This window comes from Ptychodera flava, chromosome 3 (assembly GCF_041260155.1).
Source record: "Ptychodera flava strain L36383 chromosome 3, AS_Pfla_20210202, whole genome shotgun sequence".
Lineage (NCBI taxonomy): Eukaryota > Metazoa > Hemichordata > Enteropneusta > Ptychoderidae > Ptychodera > Ptychodera flava.
In genome coordinates, this window is record NC_091930.1 from 39,277,756 (window position 1) to 39,299,831 (window position 22,076).

Genomic DNA, 22,076 nt, shown 5'->3' on the forward strand with positions numbered 1-22,076 from the left:
TTTTGGTAAAAAAATCTTCTTCTCTGAAACCGCTTGTCTGATTGCTTTGAAATTGATATGCAGTTTACTTAGGGTGACTTCAGACAGATTTGTTCAAATTATGGTGAAATTTGCATATTTGTATTTTTAAGGCAATTTTTGTCATTTTTGGTAAAAAAATCTTTAAAAATCTTCTCCTTCACAAACTACCAGTCAGATAGCTTTGATATTTGGTACATATGTCCCTAGGGATGATATATTTCAGATTTGTTCAAATTGTGCAGAAATATGCAAATTTGCATTTTTAAGGCAATTTTGCGATTTTTGGTCAAAAAATGTATTTCTCAAAAAGTACTGGTCTGATAGTTCTGAAATTTGGCTAACAGGTTTCAATAGATGAACTAAGTAATATATATTGAATTTGTGATGAAATCTGTAATTTTGTATTTTGGGGTCAATTTTGGGTCAAAAAATGTGTATTTCCAAAACTACTCATCTGATAGCTTTGAAATTTGGTATACAGGTTCCTACAGATAAACTAAATGATATTTATTGAAATTATGATGAAATCTGCAATTTTGTATTTTTGGGGCAATTTTTTCCACTTTTGGTCAAAAATGTGTATTTCAAAAACTACTCATCTGATAGCTTTGCAATTCGTATACAGGTTCCTACAGATCACCTTAATGATATTTATTGAAATTATGATGAAATCTGCAATTTTGTAATTTTGGGGCAATTTTTCGCCATTTTTGGTCAAAAAATGTGTTTCTCAAAAAGTACTGGTCTGATAGCTTTGAAATTTGGTATACAGGTTTCTACAGATGAGCTAAGTGATATATATTGAATTTCTGATGAAATCTGTAATTTTGTATTTTTGGGGCAATTTTTGCCAATTTTGGTCAAAAAATGTGTATTTCCAAAACTACTCATCTGATAGCTTTGAAATTTGGTATAGAGGTTTCTATAGATGAACTAAATAATAGTTATTGAAATTATGATGAAATCTTCAATTTTGAATTTTTGGTCAATTTTTTCCATTTTTGGTTTAAAAATGTGTTTCTCAAAAAGTACTGTTCAACAGTTTTGAAATTTGGTATACATGTTTCTATAGATGAACTAAATTTGATCTTTTGAAATTATGATGAAATCTGCAATTTTTATTTTTGGGGGCAATTGTTGCCATTTTTGGTAAGAAAATTTTATTCTAAAAAACTACTCATCAGATAGCTTTGGTTGACATGTTCTTAGGGATGATCCAATGTGATATATTCAAAGTACAATGAAATCTTCTATTGTGTATTTTTGCAGCTATTTTAGCCACTTTTTTCTGGCCACTGCATTGAGCTATCAAAGATTTCCACCTTCTTCATCAACATGTGTCAAAAATAGTTATTATCTACATAAACACAGCGGAGCTATATCGGCCGCTAGGTCGCTTGTTCAATTTATGTGATTAGCTGATGACTGTTTTGTGTATACATTTGCCAAAGTCAGACAACCGTCAAAGGCATAGATTTGTTTAAAACTGTTGGACTGTAATTCTGCACAAATAATTTCCAAAATATGAATACAGTATGTATATATTTACTTCTTTATTTTATTCAGTTACAGCATCCTTAAGCTAGTAATCTGTTGAACTTGCTCCTACTAAGAGGCATTGTACCGTCATTATTGTCAATGAGATAACACCGGTATTGAGGATCCCTGCCAAGATAAGCGTATACTTTAGTGACACTGTATATAGAATCAGTGGATCTAGGTAATTGCTCATCATGGCAGAGGCTCCACGGGCAAGTACCATCAGCCCACTAAACATTTTGTTTAGAGAACTGGAAGACGAGCTGGATGAGAATGATGTTAAGGAAATGATGAGTCTACTTAGAGGAAATCAGGTGTCTAAGAAAGAGATGGAGAAGCTTGAAAGTGCATCTGATGTCTTCCATCACTTAAACGAACGTGGTTACATAGATGACAGTAATGTAGATTTCCTAATACAGTTGTTTGAACAGATGGGAAGAAAAACACTGAAAGAAAGAGTATGCAAATTCCAGAGTGAACATAGCGGTACAACTAGTAAGTAATGGTGGTAGTGGTGGTGGTGTTGGTAGTGGTAGTAGTAGTGGTAGCAGTAGTAGAAGTATCATTTTCCAAAAGCTGATGTCATATTTTGCTGAAAAATTAAGTTCCTCACATTATCATAGTAAAAGTTACAGCTTACCATTCCAATGCCCAAACATTGTACGTAATGGAATTCACCTTTTCACGATGCAAACTTTTATCCTTTCTTGGCCTTTACAGCTGTAGATCCTCCAGATCACATATCTACATCCGTATCCAGCAGAAGTAAAGATTCGAAACAAACATCACATGAAGGTAATGATACATGTCCATATTAGATCTTTTGATGGAAAAGTACATGATCAGTATTTAAACATTGAAACATGAAACGTATCTTGTAAACTCTACAATACACCTATACAACGATACCATTAATAATTGAGCTATAAATATATTAAATTCTCGTTAACTGAGATACATAATTTTATGGAGGTATTTTATATTAATTTTAAAAAAATACATTGTACTAAGTTCATTTTAATAACAAGGTGATAGATAGCCATGATTACTGTTGATTTGATACTAGTGATTGGTTATGTGCTTTTATTGAGAGAAATACTTTAGACACAATATTCTTTTTCTTCGTTATTATTATTCCTAGATTACCATCAAAATAGAAGAAAATCATCCAAACAACGCCGGTTAAAAGATCGTAGGAAAGAGCAGAGGGATGAAGAGTCTAGATCTGGGAAGAAAAGAAAGGCTGAATCTTGTCGTGAGTATTACAAATGTAAAATTGTGCCATGTTTTCAATGTGTTACATGGAAATGGTTTTAAAACAAAGTCAATGGTAAATATATTTTTTATCAAATTTCAGAGATTCCGGCTGACAAGGCTGGAAAACAAAGCAGCTTTTTCGAAAGACGAAAAGTTCAAAAGAGCTTAGCAGCAGCACGAGGTATAAGTTTGAAGAAAAGAAAATCAACAGGTAATTAATCTCTAAAAGTACATAGAAATTATATGTACTGGAAAAAGTTATGTTAATTGGTGTACATCCACATTTAGGGTAGGGCCTTTCAAGTTGTAATGTGATGACTATGAAGGTGTATGTTTGTTTAGTGGTTATGAAAGCTAAAACTCAAAAAAATTTTCTGCATATCTTCGCCAACAATAGTTGATGATTCTTGGAACTACCATACAGAGTGTTGATGTACAGCGTTGTGTGATCAATCATTTCATGACTGAATTTCAGCGTAAGTTTTTATCATCAGTAAGACACCAGGAAGTTTCACAACATAAACCATGAATAGTACAAGATTGGGATAACATTATACTACATTAGCAAAACTGATTCACCAAAAATGAGATTCAATCATCTTATAATTATTAATAAATTACTTTTGATGAAGAGTAGTATTCGTGAAATGCAAAGTTAGCTTTGCAGTTAAGCACAATATGAGTGATTTCTAACAATGTAAATTAAACTATCTAGTCGATATTATCTGAGCAACTTTAAAACTTGAAACAAAAGCTAACAAGAGTGACTGACTTTACTATTTTATTGCAGAACCAGCTGGTGTTAAATCACCCAAAGAAAGACGGCTAAGTAATAGAAGTCAGTATCTAAGGAAAATATATACACAGTCATCAACGGATAAAGTACCAAGTAAGTAAAGGAAGAAATAGAAATGATTTTCATAAATAACACTAGTCTGTCAATAATTTTTGGAATAAGATTTAAACGATAACACATGGTAGCAAGGGCAAGATCATGATGTTTTTCCCTCCTTAGGGATGATGCTAATGACATAGTATTAATGATGACCGAGCCAAAGACAAGGGTGTCATCAACAATACTGTCATGAGCACCAGCCATGGGCAAGTACCAAAGAGTGGCATTACCCTTCCTAACAAGTGTTGTTGTTTGTGTCATACCAAAACAAAACTTTTGTGTCCAAACCTACATGAAGAAATAGTAGTCACAGCTTAGGACGTAGCCACAGTCAGAGAGGTGCCACTGTTTAGGGCTCTTGAGACATTGATTTCAAACAAGCATTAGATTGTACATCTGACTTAATCATTTGGATAATAAAATGTGGAGATTGCAAGTTTAGACTAGGAGCATTGATATCAAAACATAACAAGTACTATACTGCCCCAAAATGCAGTGTTCCTCATTTTGACACGATAGACATGTCCCTATACGTAAAAAAGGGGATTTGTTCAGTATTTTCAACATGTTTGTGTTCAATGTTTTTGTACTACAGGGATGACAGGCAGGGTCTATGTGGTAATAGATGAAAATGAAAGACAAAGGGAAGAACTCAACCTTGAACACATGAGGGTGACCCTTAAACTCAAGAAAAAACTGGTAAAATTAGCTACGAAGTACATTGACTCGGTACCAGAAAATGACAATGCCAAACTTGGCGAATGCATTGAGAAATTAAAAGGATTCGGGGCTAACTTGAATGATGTTGATCACGGGTCCCTAGTCTTTATTTTGAGTTTTCTTACAGAAGAGCATTTAGATTATTTCTGGAAGAAATATAGAGATGGTACAGTGGAGAAAGCCCTAACTAGTATATTAATACCAGCTGACATAAGGGATAAAGCTGAGAAGGCTGGCATTACCATAAGAATCAAGTTTAAGATCCATGAAAGAGAGTATGAAGTAGTGAAACACAAGATGCACGGTAAGTTGCAGTTAAAGTGATTAGAATACGACAATGTTAATTATGTCTTTAACAGACATATTTACTGTAAACATAGAAGGAATAATTTGAGAGCTCTTTGCCATAAATCACATGACTGTATCCCAAGAAATCAAGCAAACCCTACACTCTACCGACACATGTTAAAACAATTTTACAATTACAAGTAACAGACAAAAGGAGAAATTAACGGTTTGTAAACAGTATTTACATTTTTAGGAAGAGCAATAGGCTTTTTGGAATAGTATAACTTATACAAAATAACGCAATAGCTGAATCTAAATTTCCTCGAACTTAACATAGAAGCACATCAAATAATGCTTTCAATATTTTTTGCAATATTTTCACACTCACCAAACAGAAATGGCAGCAGTTTCCTCTGCATGCAGAGCAACATGGCGTCGAGATACAGTATGTGGTAAATGGGAAGCTTTTGTCATGGATCGTGTGGAGGATAAACAGCAAGCAAAGAATTTACTTCAGCAGTCTAAGTTTGATCCAGTAGTTGATGCCCTGAGACAAGAAGAGTTTTTCTTCCCTAGTCTTGTATCCTTTTGGTTTCAGAATTCATATACTTTACCCACAACATTAACTAAGGCAACTGAGTATGCCGTGACAGACCATGCAGAGATTTATTGTAAAGAAAATAATGTGGAAATTGAAAATCTCAGAGAAATTTTAAGACCAAGGTTGAATGATATTGGAAAGTGTATGTACGATCACATCACTTCAGAAAATGTGGGTAAATTATATCTGTCGTGGATTGATAAAAGTATTCCAAATTTGGAATCACACATTTTTGGTTTATTGACTAAGTCTGATGATTGTTACACTTTTCAAAGCAAATATGTATACAGTTACATCATTGCAACGTATTTGAGTAACATTGTTGCTTTGTCACCCAATAATGTTCCAATGTTACTCAGGGATGAGAAAACAAAGATTTTGCAAGCCAACCTATCGTATTGTTTCCCATATGTCACTGGGATTTTGGGTGAGAAAGCATCGTATTTCGTGGGAGAAGTTGTTAAATTCAGTGAAATGCAAACTTCTGTTGATATTAACAATCTTGGGTTGCTTGGTAACTGTTTTTTTGAATCAGAGAGGCCTTCTGTCTTTGCAAGGGACATTGAGGAAGTCATAGATCGGAACTATACTTTAGATCTGTCAACTTGCCAAACAATCTCCAATAAAACTATACACGCTCTCGCTGTAATTTTAAGGTGCACTTTTTTAATCAAAGAAATGAAATTGTATTCAGAGAGTGATGACGCATTCCTCTCAAGTGAATTCAAAGAATGCTTGACAAATATTATTGGCGATCCGTTAGCTGTTGACAGGTGTATAGTTAGAATAAACAATTCTCATGACTTCATTGTGACTGCCAAGTTGTTGAGAGTTCTACCACTCCTATGTATACATGCAACATCCATATCTGGCAGTGGTACAACTCAGCAACCAGCAGTTACATCATTGACAATTTCAAGTAGTGTGAATATATTGGAAGAGATTGAGCATTTCACTATGGAGATGTTTACAAAGGCATTGTCATTCATGCCACGCCTAGAAAAACTATGCCTAACAGGGTTTGGAAATAAACTCTGTGAGCAGGTTTTACTCTGTTTGTCTGAAGAGACTGCCATACTAAATATCAACACATTTTGTTTAGCTGAAAATGAATTGTCATGGAAACATTGCCGATTACTGTTAGAGGCATTAAATGCAATGCAACGTGTCACTGTTTTGGACCTAAGCAGAAACAATATTGGTAGTTTAGGTTGTACAGTATTGCTGCCAATAAGAGACAAAATTAATGTAAGGGTAGATGATAATAACATCGCACATGGTTTACTTGAAATTTTACCATTGTGTACCTCTACAGCAGAGCTGCAAGATGTTGGTGGTCTCACTCTTAAATCTCTTGATGATGTTGCAATCTTAATAAGAAATTTAGAAAATGTGAGACACATACATTGCACAAAATTAATCAACAGTCAATTGTCAAAGTTATGTCAAAATTTATCACTACTCAGTAAAATTGTAAGTATTGATCTGAGCAGTATTGAGTTAGACGAACAGACTGTTTTATTGCTGAAAGAGAGACTGGAATATTTAAAAGAGCTAAATAAGGTAAATCTGAGTCATTGTATTGTTAGTAGAGCTGATATGAAAATTTTACTACAACATATTTCTCAAGAAGTAACAGATTTGGATCTTAGTGCTACCAATATGTCAGGTCTTTTGCTTGATAATTTGAAGCATTTCAAAAATTTAAAGCATCTTACTCTGAGTAACAACAATCTTAACTCATGTGATCTTGTTTTGTGGTACTTACCCATGACAGTGACACATTTAAATTTAAGTCACAATAATCTTCATGAAGAGAGCTTCAAAAAACTGAAGAATTTGACAAACCTTGAAGAGTTAGATGTGAGTTACAATAAACTCACATCAGCTGATATACAAAGCATTTTGGAAACTATTTCAACGTCACTCACTGCACTTAATGTCAGCCATAACAATTTGGAAAAAATGGAAGAGCCCTTGGTGCATTTAACACAATTGAAGCAGTTGGACTTGAGCAATAATGATCTTCACACTTACCTGAATCTCTCCCTACCATCCTCTATACAAAAATTAAATCTGAGTCATAACCAAATAACAGATATTGGCCAGAGTGTTAAGTATCTATCACAGTTAACACACCTTGATCTGAGTCATAATAAGGTGAAGCTATCACTACATGACATATTAACAAATATACCAACAAAAGTAAGGTATTTGGATTTCAGTTCTAACAGCATTGACAATGTTGCTAATGTTGGTAATATCATGTCCAGCTTTAATGACCTTCAGTTCATTGATCTTGGCTCAAATAAGTTTAGCGATATTGGTATCAATAATTTGTTGAACGATGTCAAAAGCAAAGACATGCCAAAAATTAATGTAAGCCATAACTTTTCTCTAATGCCTCATATCATTGATCAAATGCCAACTGTATCAATCAACTTAGAGCAAGACAACTTACGACTCAGTGATGTTAAGAATAGTTCTATCTATGATAATTTGATGCAAGTTACAGAGGTTGATGTGTCTGGGTTATCAGAAGAGAAATGTTCTGGACTTTGTAAGAGTTTAATCTTGTTGACAAACTTGACCAAGTTAGTCATGACAGAATGTTGTATGACAAATGTTCTACACCTCACCACTAGTCTTAAACATCTCAATGCATTGACAGAACTTGATTTGAGTAATAATCAGTTGGATAGTGAAACAGTATGTCATATTATTAGAGTCTTGCCATGTACTTTGATCAGTATGAATCTTTCACACAATCTGGTAGAAGGAGAATTTCCCTTAAAACATCTGATAAAGTTAGTAAGACTTGATTTAAGTCACAATAACTTACAGTTGCCACTGCATTTTCTCCTTTTAAATGTTCCAGAAACACTTAAATATTTAGATGTCAGTTTCAATAAAATTCAGAATGTTGATCACGTCGGTAAACTGATATCTGACTTCAGTCAACTATATTACATAAACATGAATTCAAATCAATTGGTGCTGTCGGAGTGCAAACACTGATATCTGACATGGAAAACTATGATAGTAATTGTGACATTGATGTGAGTCACAATTTGCTTGAGCTTCAAAAAATAATGCCTTATATTGCAAACCAACTTCCTGCATCAGCTATTTTACCTGATTTTGAAAGAGAAAAGCTGACATTAAAGAATGAACACTTAAAGGCAATTTTCAGGAATATTTCACAGATTACCACTTTAGAAATTCCAAAGAAAGCAGCATGGTCTGAAACTGATGACAAGAGTGTGTTGAATGCTTTATCAATTTTTTCCAACATAGAGACTTTAACACTTGTATTGTTAAACCCAACCACTTGCCCCTTCGTAGCTGAAAGTTTAAAAAACTTCTATTATTTGAGACACTTGGACATTAGTGGAAGCAAAATTGATAGTCAAGGTGTTAAAGTTGTGGGAAATGCTCTACTTTCACTGAAGAGACTAGCGTATATTAATTTTAGTAAAACCAACATTGGCATGGAAGACTTGAAATTTCTACTTGGCATTCATAGGCATCATTTTAGCAAACCATTCATCAATGTTGCCCATAATTTTCATTACCTACCAGCCATTTTCCCTTATATAGAAGATCAGTTAAGTGTCTCAACAATTGAGGGTATAGACTTTGATTCTGATGAGTTACCTGTCCAATCTTTTGAAAATGTTGTGCAAATGACTAACGTAATAAATCTAACAGTCAAAGAGAAACATTGGGTTGATAGTGAATTTAACTCCTTTGTACAAGGGTTAAAATATCTGAACCTTGAATATCTGGATCTCAGTAATAATAGCATAGGAGACATTGGTGCAGAGACTTTGAGTAAAGGGATGGGGTTAATGCATGGACTTACTCATCTTGATCTTAGTCATAATAACATAGGAGACAGTGGTGCAAAGAGTTTGAGTGAAGTGATGAGGTCAATGCATGGACTTACTCATTTGGATCTAAGTCACAATAACATAGCAGATAGTGGTGCGAAGAGCTTGAGTGAAGGGATGAGGTCAATGCATGGACTTACTCATCTTGATCTTAGTCATAATGACATTGCAGACAGTGGTGCAGAGAGTTTGAGTAAAGGGATGAAGTCAATGGGTAGACTCACTCATCTAGATCTCAGTTGTAATAATGTAGGAGACAGTGGTGCAAAAAGTTTGAGTGAAGGGATGGGGTCAATGCATAGACTTACCCATCTTGATCTTTGTTATAATAACATAGGAGACAGTGGAGCAAAGAGTTTGAGCATGGGGATGAGATCAATGTATAAAATTGCTTATCTCAATCTAAGTCATAATAACATAGCAGACGGAGGTGCATGGAGTTTGAGTAAAATGGTTTTGTCATTGCCTGAACACCCTTATCTTGAGATTGATTATGATAGTAGTGGAAATATTTTGACGGAAGGGATGATGTCAATACATGGACCTACTTATCTCGATCTTAGTCATAACAAAATTGGAGACAGTGCAGCAGAGAGGGAAGGCATAAGGTCACCACACGGACTAGAGTGGCCAATGTTTCCGAAGCCTATGTTAATGCATAGACGTACACATCTTAATCTCAGTCATAATAACATTTGTGACATTGGTGCAAGGAGTTTGGGTGAAGGGATGAGGTCCATGCATGGACTTACTCATCTTGATCTTAGTCACAATAGCATAAGAGACATTGGTGCAATGATTTTGAGTAAGGGGATGAGGTAATATGAACTAGACTGGAATATGTTTTCGATCCCTCGGTTAGGGAATACACTTACTCATCTTGATCTCAGTCACAATGACATAGGAGAGAGTGGTGCAAATAGTTTAAGTGAAGGGATGCAGTCAATGGATGGACTTACCCATCTTGATCTCAGTCATAATAATATTGGAGATAGTGGTGCAATGAGTTTGAGTAAAGGGATGACGTCAATGGATGGACTAACCCATCTTGATCTTAGTCATAATAACATAGGAGACAGTGGTGCAATGAGTTTGAGTGAAGGGATGAGGTCAATGCATGGACTTACTCATCTTGATCTTAGTCATAATAACATAGGAGACAGTGGTGCAAAGAGTTTGAGTGAAGTGATGAGGTCAATGTGTAGACTTACTCATCTTGATCTCAGTCATAATAACACACAATACAGTGGTAAACAGTCTTACGGTGAAGGTATTTCATCAATGACAAGCTTTGAAAAAAGTCAAGCTGCTTCAGAGAAAGAAAAAGCAACATACAAATCTGCCAAATCAAGCATGTCCTATTCCCAAGAAGAGCAACATTCAAAAGAAATGTCATATCACAGAGCACAGCATAAAGAACAAACTTTACTACCATCATCTCCACAGCCTAGCACCTCTGGCTATGTCCCTCCTACTGAAAAAGATCCAGCAAAATCGTGAAAATTCACACATGGAAAATATGGACGTTGTTCATTGTTCATTGTTGTATGTTACGATTCTAGATATCAAACAGAAGATATTATATTGTTAGCCAATTATAAGTTACAACCTGTCGTATTTTTCATCACTTTGTGTTAAATGACCACAACAAAACACAAAATTGCCTTTTAAAAATTATGTAAATTTCTGGGTGATTGTCTTTACCTTTGCTGACATGTTACATTCATCAATACTCATTATGACAGTGATAAAATTGATTGTTCATTTGTCTTCCTATTAATATCATAATATGGCTGTTATATCACAGTATATTCTTTGTAGCAGATTTAGGGTTTAACAGATGCTAAGAAGCTATAGGTTTTCTATTTATAAAGACGAATTTAAATGATTCAATGGAGATGCCGGCAATTTGATAGCCTGGTGTCTTTCTTCTGATATTGAATGTGAAGCGTTCGTAAGTGTATCTCCTTGTACTTTAAACCACGAACCCTGCTGTTGTTAAAAGTTGATTACAGTGTAGAAATAGTAAGGTATTGAATGGCTGAGGTTATTTACAATTGAATAGCAGTTCCCCCAGTTACCTGGATAACTGGAATTGTTATGCTACATGAAGATGACGATATAAAGCTGTGTTTGTCATTGCTACACATATACAATATTGAAAAATGAGTTATGTATGCAGTGTTCTACTTAATAATGAAGTATTTTAGTAGTGAGCTATTAGTATGTAAGTATGGCAGTAAGAGATCCTTGACATCTTACATCAGGTAGATAAGTCTCATGTTTACTTCGTTTGTTTGAATTTTTCACAGATATATGAGAAATATTTCACAGATATGTAAATATATATCTCTGCCCAAGTACAGAGGTTGCCATAAAGCCATTATGGTGATAACCGGGAGGGCACATTGTATACATTTTGTGTATATATACAGACTGTTTTATTGCTGGTACTTACCCAAGACAGTGACTCATTTAAATTTTAAGTCACAACAATCTTCATGAAGAGAGCTTCAAAAAACTGAAGAATTTGACAAACATTGAAGAGTTAGATGTGAGTTAAAATAAACTCACATCATCTGATATACAAAGCATTTTGGAAACTGTTTCAACGTCATTCACTGCACTTAATGTTGAACTTGAGCAATAATGATCTTCACACTTACCTGAATCTCTCCTTACCATCCTCTATACAAAAAATAAATCTGAGTCATAACCAAATAACAGATATTGGCCAGAGTGTTAAGTATCTATCACAGTTAACACACCTTGATCTGAGTCATAATAAGGTGAAGCTATCACTACATGACATATTAACAAATATACCAACAAAAGTAAGGTATTTGGATTTCAGTTCTAACAGCATTGACAATGTTGCTAATGTTGGTAATATCATGTCCAGCTTTAATGACCTTCAGTTCATTGATCTGGGCTCAAATAAGTTTAGCGATATTGGTATCAATAATTTGTTAAACGATGTTAAAAACAAAGACATGCTAAAAATTAATGTAAGTCATAACTTTACTCTAATGCCTCATATCATTGATCAAATGCCAACTGTATCAATCAACTTAGAGCAAGATAACTTACGACTCAGTGATGTTAAGAACAGTTCTATCTATGATAATTTGATGCAAGTTACGGAGATTAATGTGTCTGGGTTATCAGAAGAGAAATGTTCTGGAATTTGTAAGAGTTTAATCTTGTTGACAAACCTGACTAAGTTAGTCATGACAGAATGTTGTCTAACAAATGTTCTAAACCTCACCACTAGTCTTAAACATCTCAATGCATTGACAAAACTTGATTTGAGTAAGAATCAGTTGGATAGTGCCACAGTATGTCATATTATTACAGTCTTGCCATGTACTTTGATCAGTGTGAATCTTTCACACAATCTGGTACAAGGAGGATTTTCCTTAAAACATCTCACAAAGCTACAGAGACTTGACTTAAGTCACAACAACTTACAGTTGCCATTGAATTCTCTCCTTTTAAATGTTTCAGAAACACTTCAATATTTAGATATCAGTTTCAATAAAATTCAGAATGTTGATCAGGTTGGTAAACTTATATCTGACTTCAGTCAACTTTGTTCCATAAACATGAATTCAAATCAAATTGGTGCTGTTGGAGTGCAGACACTGTTATCTGAAATACAAAGCTATGATGCTAAATGTGACTGATATTTGACTTCAGTCAACTTTGTTACATAAACATGAATTCAAATCAAATCGGTGCTGTTGGAGTGCAGACACTGTTATCTGAAATAGAAAACAATGATATTAATTGTGACATTGATGTGAGTGGCAATTTGAGTGGACTTCAGAAAATAATTCCCTATATTGCGAGCCAACTTCCTACATCACCTATTTTACCCGATTTTGAAAGAGAAAACCTGACATTAGAGGATGGTCACTTGCAAGACTTTTTCAAAAACATTTCAAAGATTACCAATGTAGAAATTCCAAATAATGTAGAGTGGTCTGAAACTGATAACAAGAATGTGTTGAATGATTTATCAGTTTTTTCTAATATGGAACGTTTAACATTTGCATTGTTGAACTCCACCATTTTCCCCTTCTTAGCTGAAAGTTTAAAAAACTTCACTAATTTGAGACACTTGGACATTAGTGGAAGTAGAATTGATAATCAAGGTGTAAAAGTTGTGGGAAATGCTCTGCTTTCACTGGAGAGACTAGAGTGTATTAATTTTAGTAACACAAACATTGGCATGCCGGACATAAAATTTCTTCTTGACATTTAGATTCAGCATACTAGTAAACCTTTCATCAATGTTGCCAGTAATGTACATTTTGTACAGGCCATGTTTCCTTCCATTGAAGATCAATTAAGTGGGTCATCAATTAAAGGTATTGATTTTGATTCAGATGAGTTAAATGTCATATCTTTTACCAATATTGTACAAATGACTCAACTGACAAACGTATCTGCCAGATGGAAACACTTGACTGACAAGGACTTTGAAGACTTTGTACAATGGCTAAAATATCTGAACCCTGAGTTATTGGATCTCAGTCATAATAAGATAGGAGACAGTGGTGCAAAGAGTTTGAGTGAAGGGATGAGGTCAATGGATGGACTTACTCATCTTGATCTTAGTCATAATAACATAGGAGACAGTGGTGCAAATAGTTTGAGTGAAGTGATGAGGTCAATGCGTAGACTTACTCATCTTGATCTTAGTCATAATAACATAGGAGACAGTGGTGCAAAGAGTTTGAGTGAAGTGATGAGGTCAATGGATGAACTTACTCATCTTGATCTTAGTCATAATAACATACCTGAGACAGTGGTGCAAAGACTTTGAGTGAAGTGATGAGGTCAATGCGTAGACTTACTCATCTTGATCCTCGTCGTTATAACACACAATACAGTGGTAAAAAGTCTTACAGTGAAGGCATTGCATCAATGACTAGCTTGGAAAAATGTCAGGCTGCTTCAAAGAAAGATAACACAACATTTAAGTCTGCCAAAGCAAGCATATCCCATTTCCAAGAAGAGCAACATTCAAAAGAAATGTCATATCACAGAGCACAGCATAAGGAACAAACTTTGCTACCATCATCTCCACAGCCTAGCACCTCAGGCTATGTCCCCCCCTACTGTAAAAGATCCAACAAAATCGTGAACATTATCAAATGTAAAATTGGGATGTTATTCCCACAATAATTCATGTAGATTGAAGATATAGCAAAGAAGTTGTGTATTTTAGCCAAATCCAAAAGTTAAAACCTCTGAAATATTTCATAGCACTATGAAATGACGACAACAAAACACAAAATAGTTTTGAAAAAGTTAGTATAAATTTCTACTCAGATGTCTTAACCTCTACCAACATATTGCATTCAGAAATATTCATCATGACAGAGTGATTAAGTGGATTGTTCATTTGTCGTGTTTTTATTCCCATAATATAGCTGTGACATCACATTATTTTCAGCAAAAAGTTAGGTTTGATCAGATGCTGAAAGGATTTTGTTATACACTCTGTATCAAAATGGATTTCAGTGATTTACTATTCAATGAGCAGAATAAGATGCAAACAATTTGATAGCCCGTCATCAATCTTCTGGTGTTGAATGTTGAACTATCATCTTAAATGTATCTCCGTGTAATTGTAAACTATTAACAGCACGTTGATTTACCTGCAATCTTCCTTGGGAAAGTTAATTACAGTGTACAGATAGTAAGATATTGAATAGATGAGATTGTTCAGAATTAAATACCAGTTCCTCAGTTATCTGGAGAACATGAAATGTACCCCGCCATACAGATGTCAATAGCCAGCTGGGTTTATACTGCCATATTACATACAATATTGAAAAAGAGTTCTGTATTCAGTGTTTTGTGCGATAATTTAGCATTTTAGCAGTGACTTGGTACTTAAGTAGGGCAGTAAGAGAACATAGAGATATCTTATGTACAGTAAGTCTCACATGTCCTTCATATATGTGACTTTCACAGATATTACTTAAAGATTTGATATGTTTATTTAGCATTTTTAAAGATGGATTTACACATTTGTATATATTCGTGCAGTTTTGTTTTAAATAAGAGTTGAGCTACATGTAAGTATGCATGATGTAATCTCCCCTGGGATGTTCTGAGTGCACACAGAATATCTTTTTCTTTTTTTGTAGCTTGTCCAGTAAGTTTGAATACTGGAATCAATTTGATGTTTCACATTTTGTTAAAGATTGTTGTACATGTAACCGATTAGGCATGACAGAAGGTAACTACTTTCAAACCCTTTCTCTGCTGGAAAAAGAATGTAATCTGTGTAAACATATATGGAAACATTAATGAACAGTTTTTGCAATCAGTATAGTGATCAAGTACTTAAATTGCATTCTTAGAGCTTGTAGCTAGAATTTTGAAATTTAAGAAAATTTGTACGAAACATAATAAATGTTTCTCCTAATTTAATCACACTTGCTGAAAACACATTGGTGAAGGCATTCATTAGTATTCTCCAGCAGCAAATACAAATAGCGCCATGTGTCTTGTTACTTTTTATGACATTGTAAAAATTTTACAAGAGAATTGGTTTTACTTTGCTTAAGGATGAATGATGTTACAATTTAATACCATCATTATTCACTTTAATTACTTTATATATATTTAAGCAATAAAGCACATCCAGCGACGGTATACCACGAGATTTTGACCAGTTCACGACATATATGCACTAGCGATAGCGAGTGCATATATGAAGTGAACTGGTCAAAATCGAGTGGTATACCGTCGCTGGGTGGGATTCATTGCTATTATATCATAACAGTACTGTATATTGAAATTCTCGCATAGAACGTCAAAAGGCTCTTGCCTAGAGCTGGCGTGTGTGCCAGCCATGGTATATCGCCAATATACCACGGTTCTTTTCGCGTCTCGACCTACCAGATCACTACATTTGCGCCATCAATATACTGGCATGATAGAATGAATATTGCCCATTTGTATCGATAAAGTTGTATTGACAATCATGATCAAGTGCTTAAATTGCACTCCATGAGATTGCTACTAGAATTTTTGAAATTTTGTGAAAGTTGTGCAAAACACAATAAACATTTCTCAGAGTTCCATCACACTGACTGAAAACACATTGATGAAGGCATTCAGTAGTATTCTCCTGCAGCAAATACATAATGTGTTTTAGGATTTTTCTGACTCTGTAAGATGTAAATTTGGAATGTTGCCGGTTGGTTTTGATTTGGTATGAAAGATTAATTTTGTAATTTATATCACTGCCTTTAATTTTTAAATTCAATGTGCATATCATACTGGTTAATCTGTTATCTTTGCAGTATTCTAATTTGTAAGAAAAAACCCACAAGTGAGTTTATAATTGTAATCATGCAATACATGAGTAGATTATGTCTATTATCTGTCTACAAGAAAACAAAAATTGAACATGTTTCCTGTTGTATTTACAAGTTTACAGTCTATATGTTTTTCATCACTATCCATATCTTTACTGTAAAGCTACGAAAACTGTCTCTAGAATTATCTCATCTTTTGTGTTGGAGGAGCATGAATAGCAGAAATATATTGTACTTAAGTTGAAAATATTTTCAGAATATATCCTCATGTCCTGCATTTGTTCAAAGATATGAATTTTAGTACCTCTATTGATAGTGTTGCTTGGCTTACGTTTCATCAGGCAGAATAAGGACATTGATTTCAGTGATATGATTAAATGAATAGTGTTGCAGTCTGTCTACTTTATGTTCAGCAATATTTTTCAATAATACTGACATTGCAAAATATGCCAAAAGGATGGCCAACAAAACCTACTCACAGGTACTCTTTTTTTGGGAGTGGAGATTTAGCCGAGTGGTTCTGTCTCTGGCCTCTCAGCTAGGCGACTGATGCCATATGTTGTGGGTTCGAATCCGATTGAAAACTATCCGTATTTAGTATAGAAGTAACTGCAATGCTCGTATTTAAAAATTTGTATGCTTTTTAGCTTTTTGTAAATGTTCATGGTTCATTTTAGATTTCATGTAGATGTCATTTTGTATATTTTAGTAATAAAATTAATTAGATACAACATGTCATGTTCTGGTCGTGGTGTACAAGATGATGGCATAACCACATACACAGGTCGAGCTGGCTCTCACACCTCTCTGAAGAAGTTGAAAGCTATGATGTCACACCAGCCTATGTTTTGTTTCAAGTAGACAAACACTTTTGCGAAAATGTATCACAACCATGCTGAATTTTAGATACTGAATCGAAATTCTTGTTGGGAAATAGAATAGATGAAACTCAAGAATAAAATTTGGAATGGATCAGCAAACAATGACAGCTTATCACAATATAAGTAACGATAAGTTTTGTGTTTTTCATTTCTTGACGAAGCCAATCAAACAACACATTTGTACAGCAATGTCTCAAATCAAATAATGTATTTGACAGTTCAGATAGTATAGTAAAAACTAAATATCCTGTATCAATAGGCACAATTATTGATAGGAGTAGTGTTTTTGAGAACATAGAGAAGATGCAGTAATCTTCAAACTTCTCACAGTTATACATTATGATCTTAATGATACAATGTTACATCTGAAATAAGTAAGTCAAATGTGCATGCGTTCAGTTTAGTACGGTAATCAAAATTTCGTTTATCATTTTGAAGTTAGTTGAAGACTATTTTTTGTCTGCGTCAGTGATGTCTAAAATATACTGCAAGAATTTAAGTTCAAAACGAATTGAGAACAAAATGCATGGTTTTGACATTTCAAAACTGAACATGAATATGCAAACTTTTCATAGGCATTAGACCATCAGTAAAATACACATAAGACGGGGGAGGGGGCCTTAGGCTGCAAGGTCTTTTCTACCACTACGTTCAACCTGCGAATGGTTTTACTCCAGAACCAAAATGATACACTCAGTACACCCTAAAGATCACGTAATGGCAGTACAAGCGAACCAATGTGTACATGTACACACCGGGTTCGCTTGTACTGCCATCACATGTACAAACGCGTATGGCAATACATTCATTGTTATGCATTTGAGCACACAGGTTTGCTTGTACTATGGTCGAATGCATTGTATTGTCGACAGTAATCCTCTAACCACCATTTCTGCTAAGTAACTCCGGTATAGTTTGTCGAAACTGTTATACGGCATTTTTGGCCCAAAAGAATCTAACTTTCTGAGGAAATTCAAAACTCACAAGATGTAATGAACTTGCCCAACAGGACCCCTTCCTGACCATGGCTGTGGTGTTATTCCAAGGTGAATGAGCTCTTTGTGCTGATGACTTACACTGACAGGTTTCTGATATATGAATGAATGAATGAAGAAATGAACAAGAAAGAGTTTAACATCTACATATATACATACAAGTTAACTTCAAAGAAGCGTACTTAAATGATTTTAATGGACAAACCATTTAACTTTGCAAAGTCAATATTTTTGTGTCTCTATAAATTATCATGCAGACAATATGTTTCAGACAAACAAATTTTCTCACATTTTTGCTAAAATGTCGTCCAAAAATTGTAGTTAAAGAGCACTTCTGTGCCTTTGGTCCAAGAGTATAAAAAATACAGAAAAATTGATAAATATTGATCAAATATTGCATGAAAATTTTCGTGGGAAAAATTAAAGTACTCAAACGGTTAACCATACCTGGCGAGGTATTGGAAGTTCAATCGGTAATTTCACATTTTACGGATTAATTGTAGCACAAATTAAAACACGACACGACAGGGATACCCAAACTGTACAACACATATGTACTAACTAGTATATGATAATATCATTTCAATTTCGTTCAATGTTTTCAGGCAGAATGGCAGCGATGTTTTGCAAGCTTTGAAAGTTTCCTGTCGTAACTGACCAAAATTTCAATGAGGTATCATTGCTGATGACCAGACCCTAAATGTAGATGGATAAAGGATAGTGAAAAATACAAGACCCACGTTCAACTACGTTAAAAATGAACACAGTACTAGGGGTTCCAGTATTAACTATGGCAGGGACCCTTTAAGTCCATTATTTTTACTGGCATGGAAATGATAGGTTAGCAAGGGGCATATATTTTGGCTATGTTACACACCGGGACATACAATATTATCTTACATGCTATTCTGACCCATTATCATCCGGTCGCATTTCACGTTCATAATTTTCACCTGTATGTTACAGCATACGACAGAACTCAGCTTGCCGAATATGGTGTACCCAAAGTTGCTATGACCATCGGCAAATTTCAGTACTGGCCAAAGACTCCCTGACGCCACAAAGACAGTTCACATTTTATCGTATGCTGTACTAGTAGTAAGTGAACTCATGCTGGGGATGTTGGCATCAGGCCATCGTACCTTAATTGTGTAAAGATATCTATAATTTTATACTCCGTATGCAATAAACTACAATAATTTTATACTTGGTTAGTGCATAAATCCTAACTCTATTTTCACAATATCGCTTCCTTCTTATAACAACGCTCATTATAATGCTACAAAAGTTAATCAACTAGTTTTATTGTTATGATATGTTTTATACCAACCACCATAAGCATTACTCTAGGGGCACAGAAAAACGACAACGGTCATTGTGTATATGTTGAGCTTCCTAACAGTAAGGAATACGCATAGTAACTTGTAGGATCCCAAAACAATAACTTGGCATTGGAGAAAAAATAACAAAGGATAGGAACAGTCTTCTAGCAATTAAATTAAATCGATATGATAGCTGTTATGTATTTTTCAATACAAAGGCAATGCTACTTTCTTTTCCTGCGTTATTTTTAGACTTCATAGTGCACATTGAAACATTATAGACCACAGACGTTTTCTTTTGTTGATTCACGTTAATTGCAGTAGGCTGTGAATGTTTTTTTGTGTTTTAAAAGGTACCGTGCACCTATTATCTGCCATCGTGCTCCATTATTGTAAGTTGTTCCACACGTGTTGTTTCGTATATTATGAGAACGGATTGTCTTATCACACGACTGCGTGGTTTAGCGATTGAAGTGTCTGTCATTTTTCTCCAAGTCTATTCAACTTTTATTTTCATAGATTTTCTCATTACTTTATACGTGAAAGATGTATTCAGAAATTCAGCATTAATGACTGTAAATTTCAAGAAGAGTATTCTTGAATCAAATATTTTCAAATACTGTAGTAGACGGTCTGTGCGTTCCACTCGTATATTCTAAAAACAGTTTTCATATCCCTCTTTATATTAACATCTGCACTGAATCAGACATTCTACTGACAGCTGTACTGGATACTCATACTCAGATACAGCTGACAAGTCAAATGCACACAACATTTGACCGTGAAATAATGTCATCCGATACGGTCATTCAAAATCAATGCACCCATGGTGAAGGGACTGTGGATCATTTAAAAACTCCATAGCAATTGGTTTTCTGTTTACTAAATTTTAAGACATAATAATGTCCTAAACTCGATCATTACGAAAGGGACCTACACTTTGACATGAATAATACTTTATTTGAGTAATACTTATAAATTAGGCGGATTGAAAGTGTTGAACACAATAGCATCAAAATATGTTGATACAATATCGCTTTTGAATAATTTCACAACCCTCCTGAGTTTTGAATAGCATGGTCATAGCTGTTTGAAGGTCTGTCAGTTAATGCGCTCGTATCAATATTTCCTACTCTACAAGCTAACACATTCGACAAAAGTAAACAGCTCACAGTCAACTTGAAGGTGAAATAAAGGCAAGGTATTCGGAAATGCGATCATATTTACGTAATAATATTCTGCTAGCGCTCGCCCTTAACAACGTTTGCAGTGATCGATGAAGGCTGAAGCTGTGAGCAAATTAACAGGATAGGCTGATGTGGACTCGTCATCACAAAGGCTGTGAACTATGATTCTATGAAAGTAGTACGGAACAGACTATGGCTACGCTGAACTGCTTTCTTTGTTGCCCGTGCAAAGCTGTTATAGATGGCGACCACGCCTACTACTGCAAAGTGGAAAAAGAGAAACATAGACGATATTCATTATGTTGGAGACAACACAGGTTTATATTAAAGACTGAAAGATCGACATTCACACCATTAAAATGGGAGGATACAAGTTCCTGTTTCTGACAAGTCATAAACATCTAGTAAGCGATGAATTCTTTGCTTTGACAAAGTTTATAAACTACGTAAGTTACCGTGTATGTCTGAATGTTTCATAACTATACGGCGTGTGGTGGGGTCGCGGCCACTAAAGTTAAACAACTTATCTCGGTTATTGATCCATTCTTGTAAGGGTGCATGGAGATTTAGACTGTGGTGTTTTCGGTTGCTGACTATGTGCATCACGTTTTTGAAGCTGATCAAGAATTTACTAAATTGAGCTACTTCATAGGCAGTGTGTTTGTCATGGGTATAATCCAAAAGTGGTGTATACTAAATTTCTGTTCGCGACAAAAGTACAGTATACTCTCGCATGTCTTACTTCTCACAGTGTTAAATAATTTACTCCTAACACTGGCTAAGTACTGATCTAACTACCATCCGGTTTTGACCTCATGCAGGTCACAGGTCTGACGACCGGTTCTCAGTTTGGATACTTGGATACTAAAGAAGTTAAAAACAAGTACTCGGGACTCGTATTTTTTGTTAGAAACGATTTCGCGCACGACCGGCGCCAGCAATTATTGTAAAGAGATAATTTTCCCCATAGGCATCTGATACAGTTTTACGGCGTTCCTCTATACAAAGACTGCTGGCCATAGACAATTTCGTAATAATTGAATAACAGAATAGAAATTCTTGTATGACAACTTCGCTTGACACAATTCTTTGTGATAATGGTGACGAATTTTGTTACTATATGTCACAGAATAT

General features: G+C 34.8%; 2 protein-coding genes across 2 annotated transcripts in view; both read left to right on the plus strand.

Moving 5' to 3' along the window:
• Positions 1–22,076, plus strand: part of LOC139129296 (uncharacterized) — a 413,410-nt gene that overhangs the window by 119,442 nt on the left and 271,892 nt on the right. The gene's annotated exons all lie outside the window — the stretch shown is intronic.
• LOC139129985 (uncharacterized) overlaps positions 1–22,076 on the plus strand; it is a 102,830-nt gene that overhangs the window by 23,409 nt on the left and 57,345 nt on the right. The window contains exons 2-3 of the mRNA XM_070695696.1: positions 1,604–2,055; positions 2,281–2,355. Of these exons, the coding sequence (XP_070551797.1) occupies positions 1,755–2,055; positions 2,281–2,355 (376 nt within the window). The 5' untranslated portion in view covers positions 1,604–1,754. The remainder of the gene's footprint in view (positions 1–1,603; positions 2,056–2,280; positions 2,356–22,076) is intronic.